Source organism: Ambystoma mexicanum, chromosome 6q (genome assembly GCF_040938575.1).
Source record: "Ambystoma mexicanum isolate Mex_15411 chromosome 6q, UKY_AmexF1_1, whole genome shotgun sequence".
NCBI classification, from domain to species: Eukaryota; Metazoa; Chordata; class Amphibia; order Caudata; family Ambystomatidae; genus Ambystoma; species Ambystoma mexicanum.
The window spans coordinates 1,511,821,720-1,511,841,109 of NC_090937.1; the positions used below are offsets into that span (position 1 = coordinate 1,511,821,720).

The 19,390-nt window shown below is 45.5% G+C and overlaps 2 protein-coding genes across 3 annotated transcripts in view; one reads left to right on the top strand and one right to left on the bottom strand.

The window, feature by feature from the left end:
• Positions 1-19,390, bottom strand: part of LOC138516807 (catenin alpha-2) — a 3,575,147-nt gene that overhangs the window by 1,674,068 nt on the left and 1,881,689 nt on the right. The gene's annotated exons all lie outside the window — the stretch shown is intronic.
• LOC138516806 (leucine-rich repeat transmembrane neuronal protein 1-like) lies at positions 1,371-4,846 on the top strand. Its single transcript, XM_069632214.1, has one exon. The coding sequence runs from the start codon at positions 2,966-2,968 to the stop codon at positions 4,526-4,528; it is 1,563 nt and encodes a 520-aa protein (XP_069488315.1). The 5' UTR covers positions 1,371-2,965; the 3' UTR covers positions 4,529-4,846.

Below are 19,390 nucleotides of genomic sequence, written 5' to 3' on the forward strand. Positions count from 1 at the left end.
TTCATTTATTTGCGTTTTTAAGGCACTCACACAACCTGGGGGGCATTGAGGCGCTGTTACAGGAATTCTCTTAGTTGCCTATTTATAACGTGCTTAATACTCAGAGGTTTCTAAGTGTGGACCCAGGAATCGAACCTGTGTTGCTTCATGTAATCTTGTTTCCAAGGCAAGCACGTTGCCACCGAGCTATCCTCCCCGGGACCATAGAGCAGTTGCATACAATTATCATCCAACAGAAGTTGGAACCGAATTGTCGACCTACATGGGATAAAAGGCTGGGGTGGGTGTGCCGTGATTCCAACCTGCGACCTGCGGATCACACAAAGATCGCAGCAGCGAACGCTCAACCCTATGAGCTATATTACCGCCATGACTGGTTAGAGACACATTATATAATCTTTTGTTACTCAGGGAACATTAAAATGGGGTGCATGCTTTCACCGGCCACCCCCCCTCTTACTCAGCACCAATCATCGCCCTCCAACCCACAACCCACTATCACCACTTACAAAACAAACACTAGGGGCCTGAAATACAACAGCGAGTTTGAATCCCATTGAAAACGTTTTTTGTAAACCAGGCCCGGGGTCACAGACCCCAAGCTACGCTTGCCACTGCTCAAGATGAATAGCCCAAACCTACAAGCCATTTCCTCCCTGAGCACCCCCAGAAGTGTCTTCACACACTTTCTATTCACCCCTACATTTCTGATTCACAAAGATTTGATCAATGGGATTGTCCCATTGAAAAACACGCTCTTGTGAATCAGGCCGTTAGGCACCACCCAAAACTATTTACCCACCAATCCCATCACTATTGGGCATGATTAACACGCCGTTTTTCAATGGATTTTCCAATTGAAAAACGTTGTTCTAACTCAGCCATATCTGTTAATTAAAAATACCCTGCTGGGTTTGCCCTGCCCGTTTGCGGCCCTTATTTCTCGCTCCTTGTTTGTCAATGACCGACGAGTTCTTAGGCTCATTGTAAACATATACTTGTTGTATGAACGCCTTAAAAAAGCACAATATAAATATAAATAAATAAATACATACATACATACAGATTGTACGCAACCTTTGCAGCACTTTGGTTTATGGAGGGTTTGATGAATTCATCTTTGATAGGAGAGCAATATGACAATGTTAGGCAGTTTATTAAAGGAAGCCCCCTTCACGCTCCCCTGTAAACTTACGGGCGGATAGGTGGGAGCGTGGGAGGACGCCGGGGGAACGGGGACGTGGCTGTGCTATAGCCCATCTATGCATGGAGGGTTTGGGGGCAGTGACTGAATGGGCTTCCTTTCATTTAAGCCCCCAGCCCCTCATCAGATCCCGGAGTGAGAGTCACACGGCGCTCTTCCCTGTGTTGCACACACCCAAGCGGTCCCAGGCAACACATCGCGCGGGCATTGCCCAGGCACCCAACCGAATGGACCTGTGACATGGCTCTTGGCTGCTGCTGCTGAATTCGCGGGCGACGCTGCCACGCTCATGCAGGGAGGACTGCGGGCAGGGCAGGGGCTCCGGCGCGTGCCCCTGTCACCGCGCCAAGTCACCGGTGCCCCAGAGAACACGCGCCAAGACGCCGACGCCGCAGGCAGACGAACACCCACTGAAATGGCCGTCAAATTAAGAGCATTCAGAACAAAAGTCACAGTCACAATTGCAGAATATAAGGCCGGGGCCATGGACATGTAAGCCCGCTTCGAAAAAAGCACGACGGAATTCTGTCATCAGGCAAACCCGACAGAAGATTGTCGCAAAGAGTCATTGGAACAACATGAAAAGGGGCAGCGCGTGTGGTATGTCTCGGAGATGGGATGTGCTTGTTGCTTCCTCTCCGCCTGGGCCGCCCATACATGTGGATTAAAGAAGCCCGAACGTGCCAGGAACGAGGGTCCCGCATTCCTTTATCCCTGAACATATATTGCTACCCGTTATTACTCAAACTCCTGGTCTGCGCCCACCTCCTTTGCACCCACCCCCTTTCAATCCGCCCCCGTCTGCGAGGGGGCGCAGCGTGCAAGCGTGTGGCGCTTACGGCACTGAGTGAGCGCTGAGCGCCTCTGCATGCTCCAGCAGCAGTGAATCCGGCGCTCGGCAGAAAGGAGGAAACAGCCTCTCCCTCGCCACCCTCTCTGCATCCCTCCCTCCTCCTCCGCCTCGCATCACCTAACGAGCCTGGCGACAGAGGCATGGGAAAGCGAGACCTCCACAGCTTCCCCGGGACCGCGCTGCCAGGCGACTCGGCGGCAGCAGGAGGACAAGGTTGCGCCGGTCAATGGTGCTCCGCGCAAAACACTGCGCGCGAAGCAGCGGCAGCAGCAGAGTGTCGGATCCCCGCGGAGCCATTAGCAGAAGACGTGGATTCCCCGCCACCCAGGGAGAGCTGCTGTTGACTGCAGGGAGACGGGCGGAGGAGACAGGCGGAGGGAGCGCGGGGCAGGAGGACGAGCCCGGCTCTGGCACTCGGGGAACTTGCGGTTCTGGATACATCAACCCCGCCGACATCGGCCGGTTCCAGCCCGTTCCTTCGGCACCGGGAGCTGTCTGCCATTGCCCGCACCGAGACGGACTGCTTTGCTAACACAGAAGGGTCTTTTTAAAAAAGTCTTGCATACAATTAGCGCCGCAACACAAAGGAGGCAGCTGAATGGACCTTGTCACTCCCTGGAAAGAAGGGTGGGTGAGACACTTCTTCAAAGGCTCCTTTCCTGAAGGAATATTTTATTCTGTCCATTTAACTTATCACGGAGATTTTTCTGATCGAGTACCATGGTCAGAAAAAGCAGACACCCTTTTGACTCGACTAACTGATCAACTTTAACTCCTGCAAGACACCTGCTTCCTCCAACACCGAGGTGTCTGCATTGCCTTTTCCCCCACACAAAAAAATGATGTAGGATTTCCGGGGGAAAAGACTCAATGGACATTCTCAAGCAAAGGTGGAGCTCTTCTCGCTAATGGATATCCTTCCCCTGGGTCCCTGCTCAAACTGGTGGCTGAGGAACACCCCCTGCTGGATGATGTGCCTGCTGGGCATCTTGGGGAATCTGATTCCACTGGCGCATGGTGGTTGCCCCCGGCTGTGCCGGTGTGACGGAAGGCTCTTTTACTGCGAGTCACTGAATTTCACAGAAATTCCCCATAATCTGTCCGGGGTGATGGGCTTGTCGCTGCGCTACAACAGCCTCACACAACTGCACGAGGACCAGTTTGTGGGGCTGATGCAGCTCACATGGCTCTACCTGGACCACAACCACATCTTTTCACTCGAGGACCATGCCTTCCAGCGGCTGCGCAGAGTGAAGGAGCTGACCCTGAGCTCCAATAGGCTCACTCAGCTCCCAAACGCAACCTTTCGGAACATGCCTAACCTACGCAGCATAGACCTGTCCTACAACCTGCTGCAGGCCCTGGGGCCTGAACTCTTCCACGGTCTGCGCAAGCTCACCACCCTGCACCTCCGCTCCAATGCCTTGCAGTTTGTGCCTGTGCGTATCTTTCAGGACTGCCGTAGTCTCAAGTTTCTGGATCTGGGCTACAACCAGCTCAAGAGCCTGGCCCGCAACTCCTTCGCAGGGCTCCTCAAGCTGACCGAGCTTCACCTGGAGCACAACGATCTGGTGAAGGTGAACTTGGCCCACTTTCCGCGGCTACTCTCTCTGCACTCCCTCTGCCTTCGTAGGAACAAGGCGGCCATTGTGGTCAACACACTTGACTTTGTCTGGAACCTGGAGAAGCTCGACCTCTCGGGCAATGAGATTGAGTACATTGAGCCGCACGTCTTCGAGGCCGTGCCCAAACTGGATGTGCTTCAACTTGACTCCAACCGCTTGACACACATCGACCCACGCATCCTAACCTCCTGGAAGTCCTTGACAAGTATCAGTCTGTCAGGGAACACCTGGGACTGCAGTCGCAATGTTTGTGCTCTGGCGTCATGGCTAAGCAACTTCCAGGGACGCTCCGATACTAGCCTGCTCTGCACCACTCCTGATTATGCTCAGGGTGAGGACATTCTGGACGCTGTCTTCGCCTTCCACCTGTGTGAGGACAAAAGAGGCCCAACCAGCATTGACCTCTTAGCTGCCAAAAACACCACCAAGCACGCCCTCACCGGGCCCACCAATTTAATCTCCAGCGAGGTACAGGACATGGAGTTGGAGAGGACCACAGAAGTGTTGACTGTAACTCTATCCACTGAACTCTCAGAAAACACGGCCCAGATCCACAAAGTGGTGACTGGGACCATGGCCTTGATCTTTTCCTTCCTCATTGTGGTGCTGGTGCTCTACGTGTCCTGGAAGTGTTTCCCGGCCAGCCTTCGGCAGCTCAGGCAATGCTTCGTGACCCAGCGCCGGAAGCAGAAGCAGAAACAGACGATGCATCAAATGGCCGCCATGTCGGCCCAGGAGTATTACGTGGACTACAAGCCCAACCACATCGAGGGGGCCCTGGTGATCATCAACGAGTACGGCTCGTGCTCCTGCCACCAGCAGCCGGCCCGGGAATGCGAGGTGTGAATAACACCGCAGGGATTTCCAACCACATGTGGAGGCCAGGAACGACTGGGAACACCACACACTGACTGGGATTGCCGGCGCTTTCGGGGGACTTGTCCAGGCATTTCATCGTACAAATGGTGTATGCTAATCTTAGCTTTATCATGTCAAAGATTGCAGTACATTATATTTAAGACAAGGTCACAATGGGGACACTCCTCCCACTTCTTTCTTCCTTCGATAATCTCTCAGAATTCAGCAACATGAGGGTTTAAATGGAAGAGCCCACATTTTTTGTACACTTCATTGTTTAAAATAAAAACGCATATTTGCAGATGATGCAGAGTGGTGTACATTAAATGTACAATTACATTGGAATGAAGGTGATATCGTTTTCATTGTATAAACAAAATTATAATGATATAATAATAATTACTATTATTATTATTATTATTATTATTATTATTATCCTTTTTTAAATTATTATTATTATGATCATTATTATTATGATCATTATTATTATTATTATTATTAACAACAGCAATAATAATAATAATAATAATAATAATAATAATAATAATAATAATAATAATAATAATATTATTAATAATATTATTAATAATAATAATAATAATACCCAGGGAAATTCCCTGAAAGGTGATACTGCTGTCAGTGGGCAATGCCAGTCTTTCAGAGTGATTGTCGAGCAATGTGCTGTTATTAGCTTCTTTTGTAAATGTTATGTTAAATGGACAGCTCAGTGTGTAAATGTCCTTCCTTCAGAGAGCTGTGAGTCACCCTCTTGTCGCAGTGGGCAGTACTTCGTTTTAGGCGACCCACTGAGTGTGATTGATTTGAACGGATAGCAGCTGCTGGCAACAGGTGTATGCAGCAACACGTATAATTGTGGCCGCGACCACAATGCTATAGACAAGCCTTGACAAAGGCAGATTATTTTGGCTTCTTTTACTTAGAAAAGCTGGTGTCGGGTTGGCTTTGATAAAGCAATGTGACTCCTGAAGATCACAATTTGTTTTCGAAGCCCACGTGAGTGTTTACATACCTGAATGGCAGTGTGCAGCTCTGTCTTCGCCTGCATTCGCACGTTTAGGAAATCAAGGTTCCAAGTGCTATTTATATATTGCAGAAGCCCAGCCCAATTTGAGGGGTGAGGGCTGGGGGCAGAAGGTGTCATTTTTGTTTGCTGACAGGTCTCAGCTCGGGCAATGCCACTACTCACGAGACATTGTGGGGCTACTTGTTTTTAATAGGCCATTCAATAATTGCCATGCTAGATAGGATAACTCAGTTGGCAATGCACTTGATGCAGGCTTCTACCTGTAACCTGCTTGTCAGAGGGATGAAGCACAGCATGGACATTCATCATTGAGGTTCATGATCTGAGTGCCATTGAGTTGGGCTGTGCTCCACCTATTGGTGACACACGCGTGTACTTACATGGATCGTATGCTAAAACATGCATTGACAAAGCCAGTTGGTCTTGTTTTTCTTTACTCAGAACATCTTGACTGGGTTGACACTGAAGAAACAGAACTACACATATGTTTTATCTTACCACTGATTGCCACAAGCAGAACTGTTTGCTCCCATCCCTTTAAGGGTTGGATCTGTATGCCATGCCATCAATGATATCAGCTCTGTAGCTTCCCGGTGCAGAGCTCGGTGCTCCCTGGGAGATGGCATTGATGGCCTTGCGTATCCATCTTTAGAAAATCGAAACACAGCAAATTCCAGATGCAGGCATCAAAGCTGATAACACGCAAACTTCTCTTCTCAGGTCTTCCAACAGCTCAGCACATTGCATCTTTGGATATGTAGTTTCTGGTTGCAGCGTATCTGACATCAGGGAGATGCAGTTTGCAGATTCAGGCCTTCCAGTAACTCTGCATAGTGGATGCAACCAGAAGCCATTTCCGACTCTATGCTATTAGGTGCAATAGCACATGGAGGTTTGACATTCAGATTATGGCTTCAGAAATGACATGACCGTAGCACACAACACATCACTAGATATAGTTACTGACCCGAAGACATTCCACTTCCCGTTTCAGTTATTTCGGCACACAGTGGAATGTGCAGTGCATGACGTATTGTGCATGTCACATGATAAACCTTCCTCATAGTGACTTCTGATGGGGAGCGCTTCTTCCTACTTTCTACTTGTGATCATAGACACCATAACAACCTCTTGCTCGTTGTAAACACTGATCCCAACACCTAACTTGAGAACATAGACAAGATCGCTGCAAAGTGTAGCGAGCAGGCAGAACTGAGCAGGAACCAGGGGGGACGCCTGGATATTTGAGGGAGAGATTGTCAACTGATCCTTGTCGCTTTGAACTGGACGATCACTGGAAACTTTAAAAGTGAGGACATTCATGCTTTACAAACAAGTTGTAGTGTACAGGCAGGATTCTCCTGCACCAAACCTGGTTTGGGAGGTATTAGTTCAGCTCTATACCTTCCAGAAATCTGCACCACACTCTCAGGACGGTACCGTTTCTGGTGGCACGTTATCCAGCACCTGGACGACTGAAAGGGTTGACATTTCAGTCTTAGCTCTCTCAGTAGTTCAATGGTATGCATGCAGTGAGGATCAGAATATGGCTGTGTGGTGTTCCATCATCACAAGATCAGGAAGGCTTACAGCGCAGATTCTTATTCCAGTTAGCACAGCATCTCAGCACTGTGAACCCTGGGGGTTGTAGTTTCAAGCTTCACAGTGTCCCATAAGACAGCACTAGACAACCCCATCTCCAGACCTGCATGGAGTTTAGCATAGAGCATCATGGGATTTTCGATTTCTGGATTTCTGGTTGCATGTTAAGCTGTGTGTCACCATCATGAAGGTAGGAAAGTGTGTGGGCCTGATTCGCACATGGTTTTTCAATGGGATTTTCCCATTGAAAAAGCAAACACGCTTGTTTCATGTTTTCAGAAACTCAGTACAGTCTGTTTTGAGAGATGTACCACGGGTAGCCAAGCAAAGCCCTGCCTCATTTTCCCCAAAGGACATTTCTGCACATTTTATCATGAGAAATCTTTAGGAGGTAGAATGCCAGGGGTAGAGGAATATGGAGTATGGGGTCGAGGGAAAAGGGTGAGGCAGCACGCCATGTGGTATGGGGGGGTGCCCTGCTTAAAACGCATAGTAAAATGTGCTGAAATGTCCACCAGAATGGAATGTCCTACATCCATACATCCTGGCTCAGTTTTATCAGGCATAAGAGCGTGGCAGCGCTTGCCCAGGTGTATTTGCGTTCAGGACTGCCAGCAGCTTACCACAATGATTTGACATAGATGCAATTTTTGAAGGCACGCGGTGCCACTCTTCACAACCTTAGCCGGAATGAAAATTCAAGATTTCAGTCAAACAATTAATTGTGGATTCTGGGGTTCATGGCAAAGGACACCAATTGTTGCTAAGTTCTTTTTAGAGGAAATAACATCTTCCAAGCCAATAGTTGACAACACTTACCACCGTCTGCAAGCCACTCCAGGGAGGGGTGGGTTCCGCACACTTGGCCCTTACAGAACAATAGTCCAGACCGGAACACTGGGAAGAGCAGACAAACCTCAAGTGTTGACATAGCCGGTCAAGTGGTACAGCGAGTAGAGCGTTCGCTTTGACATCCGTGCAGAGCCTGCTAAGGCAGGTTCGAATCCCGGCGGGGCCAAACTTAGCCTTTCATCCTTCGGAGGTCGATAAATGAGCACCACACACCGTGGGTATAGCGCTATATAAGTGCCAAATTATTATTATTATTTTATACATTATGTAAGATGCTTTCTTCCTTTGGCCCTGCAACATGTCATTGAATATTTCAGGTCTGTTCTTACAGACACCCACTGCAATGCCTCTTGGGGAATGTAGTTTCAGGTCTTATGTCATGCAGTGTCACACTTGTTGAAACATGCATTTAGCATTTCTAGGACTTCTTAGAGTCAAGCAAAGTCCATCCTGAGAGATGCAGTTCTGGAAGGAACTCAAGACCCTCCACTTTGAGGAATGGCTCCTCCCCAACACCGAGATCGGCACACCTTTGACTCCCCACCCTACCCGAGCATTGGTAATCTGCTCCCAACTCTTTCAACTGTTTCTTCCCCGGTTTGCTTGCAGATCCCTTGTGGCCAAACTGCCCATTCTCACCTGTTGATAGCTTCCTGTTCCCTTGTTTCTCTGCTTTCGGCACCGTCTTCTCCCCTTTCTGATTCTAAAGTGAGTTGTTGCTTCCTGAAGCTTGGTCTGCACTCAATTAATATTTATTATCAAAATAGTATTGCAGAATTTTTATACATTATATCATGGCAAGCACCATCATGAAAGTTTGAAATGGCAGGCACTGGGCCTCATGCTAAGTGTGCCGGTCCGGAAACACCGGTGCCGGTAAGCATACTGCCACTGTTGATTCCAGACCGGCACACAGGGTGCCCTCTGAACCCTCCCGCTCAGCAGGTCAGACCTGCCGGGCAAGACAGCACCCGCCCACAGAGTTTTCACGGGAGCACCGGCACCGTTAAGAACAGTGCTGGTACTCACATGTCCCCATACCCATAGAGTCCTATTGGACTCTATGGGAACGGGGACTAACGAAATTACCGGCGCCTGACTTCCCGGCCGCCTGACTTGTAATAGCCCAGTGGCACTGGGAAGTCGCCACTGGTAATGTTTTACAGATCCGGCGGAAACCCGCCGGTAGCACCAGCAGGGGTGCCGCAGGACCCGTAATGAGGCCCACCGTCTTCTGGTTTGGAATTATGCACAGTTGGTGCCCATCATGACACTCTAAAGCTGCCTGTAAAGTGCAGGATGCAGTTCCTTGCCGTTCACAAGCACAGCCTCAGAGATGTCATTCCTGACCACGTGCTCTCTGGCCCTACAGACCCCGCAGGAAGGTTGAAAAGTGCAGATGTTCATTTGAAGTTTTCCACTAGGGAAATACTCTGCAAATTGTGAGGCATGTTTTCTGGTTTTGAGGCACACACAGGCCTGAGAAGCAAGTGTCCACTTTTTCAAGTGCCTAGCTGACGAACTCTGCTTTCCCCCACTATCCAGAACCATCGATATCGGCTTATGTATATCAATCAACTGGAGTGAGCTGTGTGAGTGGGAACTACGATTTTAACTGTTACTCTATGGTGCTCTTGATGGCTTTCTCAAAAACCGGTAGCATATTGACTCTGGATTTGAGTATTTGTTTAGCCCACAACTCCAGGACAGAATGGCTTATTAGTAGCCACTGGAAGGTGCATTTTATGTTGTGATTGTTCAATATTCCATCTCTAAGAGTTTGCTGAGCCACCAATGACTCAAGGTGTCACCCACCTCGTGTTCATTCAGGCTTCCTGTGCTACCATTCCTCTCAGTGCCCTGACTCACGCAGAGCCCAGCTGTGTGACCACTTGAAATTCTGCCCAGTCTCTTGCTGTGTACCCCTACACAACACTTCTGACGTGTCCCGCTGCTACCGTGGCAAGCATCATGAAAAAACAGCCTTTTCTGGACCGTTTCAGGCCTTAGGCCTGTGAGTGTCTATAACACGCATTTCCGTTTCCTTTCTTCACGACCATGGTCTACCAAAAGTTAATTCTCACCACCTTACAGTTAATAAACACTTACTCTAGTGACCAAATGGGTGACCAATAAACACTGTGCAAACACATTCCTATTTACAATTCAAAAGTCCTTTAAAAAATATCTGGCAGATTGCTTACATGTTTCTGTTTCAATTTCCCTTTTCTGTATTTCCTTCAGGTGTACTAATAGAGGTTTTGACACAGACATCAGGCTGTACTGGGAGTTATGGGTCTGTAAACCTCATTAAAAGCCTTTGCTGTACTTGGGCCTTTCACTTAGACTTTACAGACCCTGACATGCGGTATGTCCTTCGGACCGGATTAACAAAGCTTAATTAATGCTTTTAAGACAACCAGAAAATATCTAATCCATGTTCTAACCAACAATAGAGACCTGCATTCCATGTTTCTCATTTGTTCTTCTACCTGATTTAGAATTGCGGTCTAACATCCCGTGAAAGCGGGTTTCCAAGCTACCCTTGGTGATTTTTACACACCGGTCACCACACACACAATTGCGTCCTCTGCTAAAGCTCTAAACTAAGGCAACTAAGGCTGCAGATGAGGGCGTGAAAGCTAAGTTCTACAGATGTGGGGATGTGAACGCTCTCTCCCTCTCGCGCTCCCTCGCTTTTCTCTCTCTCTCTCTCTCTCTCTCTCTCTCTCTCTCTTTCTGTCCCCCCACCACCTCTCTCTAGCTCTCGTTCTGTTCTCTCTCTATCTCTCTCTCTGTCTCTCTCTCTCTCTCTCTGTCTCTCTCTCATTCTCTGTCTCTCTCAATCTCTCTCTCTGTCTCTTCCCCTAATCCTCCCCCCCACTTTAGCCAGTGGCCAGTGAAGCTGCATCTGTTCTTTAAATTAGCTCCTCAATGTCCCTTTACTAGTTAGCAATCACACGTTTACATGTGCTTGGGGAATAGGTCAATGGAATCTGTAAACATTCACGGCTCAACAAAATACCTCAGTAAATAAATAAAATTTAAAGAGGACCCTCCTCAGTGTAACACACGTTCTGTAAAATGCATGTGTCTCGGTCCCTATTGAGCAATTCATTAGCAAATTGGCACACATTATAGTCAAACACCAGAGTTGGAAATTGTGCAAGAGACTCTGGGAATCTGGGTAGACATCTGAGCGATTACACATATTGCGATTAAAGATACATGAAACACAAATAATGTAAATGCAATGAGCTGCATGTCTCTGACTTCACTTGAACTCACATAAATTAGATCCAATCACCCACTGAGCTCAAGCTTCGGAAACTGGATTTTGAGCCATAGCGCGTAGATCACAGTTTGGTAGGTTGGCATCTAGACCACAACTCTTCTTCATATGTTAGAATGACATATCCCATACACCTCACCATAGCTACATGAAGAGATTTGAAAAGGATGTCTTATTGTTTTCAAGTGATGAAGATGAGATCGAATACCTGGCCTCTTGTGATAATAGATAAGCCATTAGACCACAGCTCCTCAGTATTCACGAGCGCCACCAGTCATACAGTATAACCACGACCAACGATATGATCCAGAAGTTCCAAAGATCTGGGCACAGGATGAATGAATCCTGGTTAGATGTCTGAATGACTTGTCTAGAACTTCTTCTTCTCTGTGAGCACCTCATGTCATACTCTGCACTTTGACCACGCAAAAATAAATAGTCCAGGATTATGCATAGTGCTTAATAGGGCAAAGGGATTGGAGCCTAGAGTCACAGGGACTTGGAAGCCACTACTATACCATATTTGATCCCAGACACAAAAAAAAGAATTTCCCTGATCAAACATAGTTGTGAAGTGTAGTCGCGTGTATGGTCGTACAAGTAAACTAGAACCTCAATGGGCACGTACTCACTTGACCAGAACTCCATTTTTTCCCAGAGTACCCACACCATACAGAATAGAACATAATCATAGAAAGTGATTTGGCCAGGATGACATATTGAGCTATGTGGGGAAGATGAGACTCAAGATGCATCTCAAGTTATGAAGATCAGCATTTCCTACCTAACTGATATCTCACTCTTACAAACTCATTTTCTCATTTATAAGAAAGTCATTTTCTCATGTATTTATATATTTGTCTCCAATTACATGTTTCCATTTATTGACCAGTAACCTAGCAATGTACATTGGTTAGGAGTAAAAAGCATTCATTAGATGGCTTAAATGGGGAAAACGTACAGCCAGCAGAGAACGTGCAACAGCGTTGAACGTGTCTGTGGGGATGGAACATGGGGAGTGGTCTGTGAAAAGTAGTCACCAGGACGGACACTTGGCTGGGTAGGTTCCGGGGCCTAACCTTAGAGTCTATGAAGAAGGTTCTCATTGAAGTGGGTCGTATTGATTTATTTTCTGAATTCAATTGCACGAGGATGGGGGTGAGCCTGCTGCTGATGGGTAGGTGGGTCCCCAATTTTGGGATGCAGATTGAGAATGCTTGTATCCGGACTCTTTCTTTTTTGCATTTCTGTCGCTCTTATCTGGCCCTGACCTCTCATGATGTACGTACAGCCAGAGATGCTTACTCCATCTGCCCGTTAGCAGGGAGCTTACACGATGGCAGCTTTACATGTGATCTAGCTGCCTTTGATGGCGATGCATGCTTGTGTGGATTTCTGCAGTAGGGATAGTTTTTATAATGCTCTCTATGTTTCCTTTGAAGGATGCGTGTCTGTTTATGAGGGATGCCAGAAGCATGGTTTTGGGTGTCACCTACACACATCCCAGCTATGAAACACACACAGCTATGCTACCAGGACCCCGCCTTGTGGTCGTGATGGAAGCCAGCGTTGCGTGGTTGGGCAGCAAACCTTCTAGCCTGAGACTTTTCTCTCTTCATGGACACTACTTCCATACACACCGCCACATAACAACACAACACTATTTGCCTATGATAGCATATCAAGACAAGTGTGGGTGCCAGGATTAGAGCACACGACTCTTGCATTTGGTGCAGGCAAATTAGCCACTTGACCTCGACTCATCTCTAGCCCGTAGCATATTATTTCACACTAGTAGCACATAAGAAAACACAAGCACACATTCACTTGTTGACTACACACTAACATCATATGCCCTACGTGCACATTGAGATATTATTTAATGCACATGCACAGATGATGGTCAAAAGTCCACCCTCCCTATAGACTTCCTCACCGGAAAGTCTACAGCTATCAAAAGCGGTGGGTGCAAATTACAGACATTCTGCTTTACAAACAACAACCAATTTTCTTTGATTATTAGTTAGTATTTGGATTTCAACAGATTCATGCATCAAAAAAAATACTTTGAATACAATCAGTATTGCATTGGTTCATTTTCACACTCAAGAATCGCTATGATGAAATGTTTGCAAGATCTTGAATCAGTTATCTCTACACATGTCACTGACACTGAAGAAGGAACACATTACTTGTTTGCCAACAATAAGGTGCCCCTGACTTTGTGGTGCCAATGCCATTAATGTTAATGTTAAAGGACATTTGTACTGCGCACTATCACCACCGAAGTGGTCCCCTGGCGTTCTGGCGACTCTGAAAAAGGGGAGGAGAGGGGGTGGTTTAGTGGGAACAAGCTGGAAAAGTGCAAGAGAGCAGTGATGTGCTGTTGGCAGCCTATTAATGCCAATTGTTGCTCACATTGAGTGTCTTGTAAATTATGACAGCAACAATGCTCTGACCCTTTTTGATGTTACTTTGTAAGGCCACCCCCACGCTATTATAAAGTTAAAAAATAGTATTTGGAAAGGATCCCAATTGTACACGCAAAGATTTTGAAAACAGATCATTTATATAAATAGAAGTGATACAGTTTAAATACAAAGAACACACACACATTACTTATACATTGGCCTCACTTATACATAGGAAGACACACCATTGCTACTGGGTTCCACACCAAAAAAACGGACACACCCACATATAAATATGTCATAACCACATACATGTTCAAATCAAACACCGAAGAAGCCAACCCACACTGACATCTGAGTAAACTTAGCAAATGTTCAATGATCTACAATGCACGCACATGTACACCCCACAGCAAATGCATGTGGAACTAGCCAGACCTTTTGGGTTTGATTTTATTGGCAGTAGGTATTCATGTCAATGATATCTTCTGTTAGTATGCTAGACTCTGTAAAGTGCAACATCTTCCTCTTTGTGTGGGTTGTTGTCATGTTGTGCAGAGCATATTTCAGAGAGAGAAACAAGTATCTGTGCAGTATTGGTATACCTAGTTCATAGGTTAGTTCTCTGGGATGATGATGTTTGTAGTCATTCATGTTTTACAGTAAAATGTTTCATATGTATGTCATGAGAAGGAAGTCTGAATAGGCAGGAGGATGTGGTGACTGGTCTATGTGGTGCAGGACTCAAGTCTGGATGTTTAATTGCAAATACTTTTGGAAGTGGTGCATGCAAGTAGGGGATAGCAGACTGTGTGGTGGGAATTATTTAGAGAGTGGTTATGTGTGGTCTTTCATTGCAGTCTGGGTTTTGTCGGCTGCAGTATATTGTAGAAGTCTGTGTGTGCTGGTGGGAATAGTTCAATGTGTTAGTCTGTATGTCTTGTTGTATGCAGAGTTTGAAAGGAGTTGGAGTTTAGTGTCTGAACCAGGATTCTTATAGGCCAACAGTTTAGTCTGATGCAAAAGCATATATTAGGCTTAATGTTAATGTTAAAGGATATTTCTACCACGCACTATCACCACCGGAGTGGTCCCCTAGTGCTCTGGTGGATCTGAAAAGGAAAAGGGGGCTGGGGATGAAGTTAGTGGGAACGAGCAGGAGAAGTGCAAGCGAGCAGTGATGTGCTGTTGGCAGCTTCAGTTCGGTTAACACCGTTTTCTGAATTCGGGGTTCTTCACCGATCGGTAGCCATCATGTGCTGTTGTGCGAATCTATGTGTGGTTTGTTTTGTTGTTGCAGTGTAGTGATGAAGTTTGCACAGTTTGTTGTGCTTTAGGGTTGTGGTTGTATTTGGTTAGAGTTTAAGAGGTGTATGTGTGGTTTGCTTTGTTGCTGCGGTGCAGTGAAGTTTGTACAGTTTGTTGTGCTTTAGGGTTGTGGTTGTGCTTGGTTAGAGTTTGAGAGGTGTATGCAGAGGGGTGAGATTGTTAGTGGGTTGGTTATTGGCCTCCCTATCTAGAGGTGATGCCTGCTACATGCCCACGTTCTTTCTAGGCGTGGCTCATGAATATCTCAGCATTTCCGTCTAGATCCGGCACTGGCTAATATTCACAATCCTGTCAATATATGATGCATGCCAATATTCACTATTATAAGCAAAGCAACATGTGCCACAGTACTCACACCTGAAATACAGGTTACAAGAGGTCCGGTGATAGGTTTGGAAAAAAATAGGAGAATGCATGCAATGGAGCATGGGTGGCTGGCTGTATTGAACGGCCAAGGAGGCACACATTTCTTGTGGGTATATTTTCATTTTCTTTACTGGCACATCTTTCCCCTATCGTTCTTGGTTTAGGACAGCAGTCTATAACCTGTGGCTCTTCAGATATTGAGGACTGTGACTTCCATGATCCATAACCTCCATGATCCATAACCATTGACTATGCTAGCAGTGGCTAAAGGGAGATGTAGCCCAACACATCTGGAGAGCCAAAGGTTGCAGACCCATGGTTTATTAGGTTTCATGGGTTTTGAGTCCACTTCATCAACTATTGGAAAGATAAAAGATTTTGCTCAATGAATCAGGTCCTCGTGATTGGGAGAGCACACCGTCTTCCCGCCTAATCACCTGATAGCATACACTCAGAATTCCCAAAATGCACAGAAATGTGCTCTCGAGACCAGACCCCGTGATACTGCGAAATGGCCACACCCAAAGAAAACCCCATTCCCACTTTAAAGGCACTGTAGCAGGATGGCACAGCAGTTATCTTACTGTTAACCTGGCTCACTGACCCAGGCTTTGATGAGTGGAGTGTTCCCAATAAGCAGCCACTCAAACCAGCTAGTTTAACCAAGAGGAAGCTACTGTTCTGGCACTACCCAAAGATAATCTTCAGCTTTTATTAGCAACCATAGGGAAACACGCTTGATGTGAACAATTCTCCGCCATGGGATAAGCCTCTGTCCCTGGCAGCACACCAAGACCGCACCTTCTGCACACCCAAGCACTGGCTATACCTGCTTGTGCTGCAAACCTCAATGCCTTCAAATCCTATCTTGAGTAATCACAATAAGTATGACTTTCATCTGCAATCTAACCATGGGGTGTTTTTCTGTAAATCACCCCGTTATGTTGTCAATTATTGACACACAAAGTAATAGAATAAGCCCATTGGTAAAGAAGACTACTGCAAAATGATCCACATTAATGCCCTGACATCATCTACTCAGTGGAAACCTGAAACACATAAGAGATGATGCAGAAAGGACATCCCAATCAACTCCCTAGAATCTAGAAGTGAAGAAGCCTTTAAGGGTTTATCTAAGCATAAGACGTTTGAATCCATGCTCAACTCTCAGGTAAGTCCACACCACAGAACCTTTACCCAATGTGATCTTAACACAAATGGATGTATTGGAAATGTGGGACTCCTTAACAGATCTTAGTTATTATGCCAAATGGTATGAATAAAGATATTTTCAACATTTGTTTTGGGATGAGCTGAGGTTAGTTTCCTATAGAATATGCTGTGTGCAAGACATTCGAAATGTAACAAACCCTGCTTGTAGTGGGAGTAGATACATTATGCATTTTAAATGGGATGTGTAATCCCTTTTCAAAATGTCATGTCTCAGTTTCGCTATAGGATTCCAGGGCAGTTGAAGATGCCATGAAAGGCTAGCAAAAAGGACACTGTATATCCCGTTGCTGTAATCAAGTCTAGCATTGTTAGTAACTTCTACTGCAATGGCACATCATATTTGGTCATTAAATGTCTTATTTGTCTGAGCTTTTACAGCTAAAAAGCAGATAGATTTCATGTGACCTTAACATGACTAGTCAAAACTAGATTATTGCACAACTGACCTCCAAGATTTGTAACATTATCTTTCAATCTTAGGCTATTGTGGAAGAGAGACAGCAACTCAAATGTTAGGTATTTAGGACTAATGTGCTTGCTTCCCAGAAATATAATTTTCGTTTTCCCCAGGTTAAGTAACCAATTTGTGGTGATCCACTAATCCTTTCAATCCTCAAATTGGCGTGGTCTGCCATGAGAGCAAGGAATGCATGTGAGCGTCATTATGGTATGAGTGCCATGATTCAATAAATAATTATTTTAGGATATTATTTGTGCTCATATATAGTGTCATGTTCAAACTCAGTCTAAGTGTTGGAATGATAGATGCTAATATAAGCCAACATACAGGTGCACAATTCATCAAAATGAATAGGCTGATCTTCTGAGTTGGTTGGGGATTAGTTACTATATAAATGGTAATACAATGTGGGGGACCGAGGTACACTTAGGCACCCCACAATTGATCATAGCGAGCGAAAGTTGTCCGACAGAGAATTTTCTGTCTAAAAATAAGTAGAATTGGGGGCATTTGAGACAGGACACTACATTTCACTCCTTTCATTTTTAATAAAATCACATTTTTATATAGTGATTAATTCTGGATTTATACTGCCTCAAATCTTTCAATGGCAGCGTGTCAATATTATCAAGTTTAATTATGGTATAATTTATCAACCTCAAAATCAAGAAGAACAGTGTCTGAGAAAAAGTGTGCATTTAAGTCACTGAGGTGTCTCCTCCTTAGAGACACGCAACCCATAGGCTGTTGATAAAATCGTGCCAGTGGAAAAGGATTACAGAATTAGGATCTCATGTAGGAGGCAGGGAAATGAGCATATTGTAATTAAAGTTAAATAGAGAGTAGTGAATGTCCTGAAGGTTCTCTATCATTCTGGATTGAGATAGCCATTTGTGTATTTTGGGGTGTGAATGGTGCATGACATTCCTGTTTGACACTGAAAATATTTTTGGAGTGGGAAAAGCAAGAGCGCAATGGTGTATGTCCCCTATATTAGTTTTAAAGGACATATATAAAGGTAAAACGTACTCCTCTGCTGGGTTCTAATATTTGACTAATTCAAAGTGTAAAATCTATGTACAATGTTTCAATAACATTCTTTATATGGCCCAGTTGTTATATCACCACTCAAATGTAATAAAAAAATAATCACCAGTTCTAGGGGCTGAACCGGTTGGTAACATTTGGTCCATTCCCATCCACTACAGCCCCTGGAATAAGTGATATGATATGATATGGCATTTATAACGCGCCTACACACAAGTGTTTTGAGTGCTTATTGCTGTTATCATCTCAGGTTTTCTAACCTGAGGTGCTAACTGGGTTGCTGAAAACAATATATTTTTCTGAAATATCAAGCCATTGCAACCACACAATCATTCATTTTAAACAGAAATGCAATTCTAAGATGGCCACAATGGAAAGTGAAGACAGCAAACTGTGGAGAGACTCTTTTCGAGTTCTATAACTGAAATCAGCGATGGAGTTGGACCAACGAAGATGAAATGTGGTGTCCAAAGGCAAGGTAAGCAGGGTCAGGTGTTTGGCGGTGTGGTGAGAGTGGTGGTCTTTGTTGACTGATTAGACCCCAGGTAGGTGCAGACTGCTCACAATTATCAAGGCCCCATTAGACTGATATCACACATGTGCCAGCCTGTGAACTTGCAGGGCAGGAGAAAGAAAGGCTGGTCCTTGCCTTTGATTGTTTGTGTAGTGTTGTAACACATTTCTCCATCAATACAGCCACATAGCAGGCACGATACTGTTAAAAAGCATCCGAGAGCACACCCGGCGCAAAAGGACTAACCTCAGTAAATGGGGCTGTATCCCAAAAGGGCCTTTGATGCTATTGATAAGGGAAGGGGATGGAGTTGGTGAGGACAGAGAGAGCTCAGAACAGGTGGGGGAAGATTCCACCACCTGTTTTCTCTCTATATTTTTCCTTCCTGTCACCTCCACTTCCTTTAGCATAAAACACTCAGTGTGCAATGTCAGAAGGCAATGACCACTTGTCCGAAGAACTGGAATTGGATCCCAAAAAGGAGGCTTGCTTTAGTCCAATCACCTGTGTACGTTTGCCTGTAAAAGAATGGGAATCCCACTCCTCCTTTGATTCACTCTTGGAGAAACACCTGAGGAAGAATTCATTTGGACATCTTGTGGGAGAATTGATCTTTCAAAAATTGTCAACCTCTGAGGTAAAGAAAGAACAATTCAATGCAGAGTAAGCTTTGCTTGCTACACACTTTGTGTGCACATT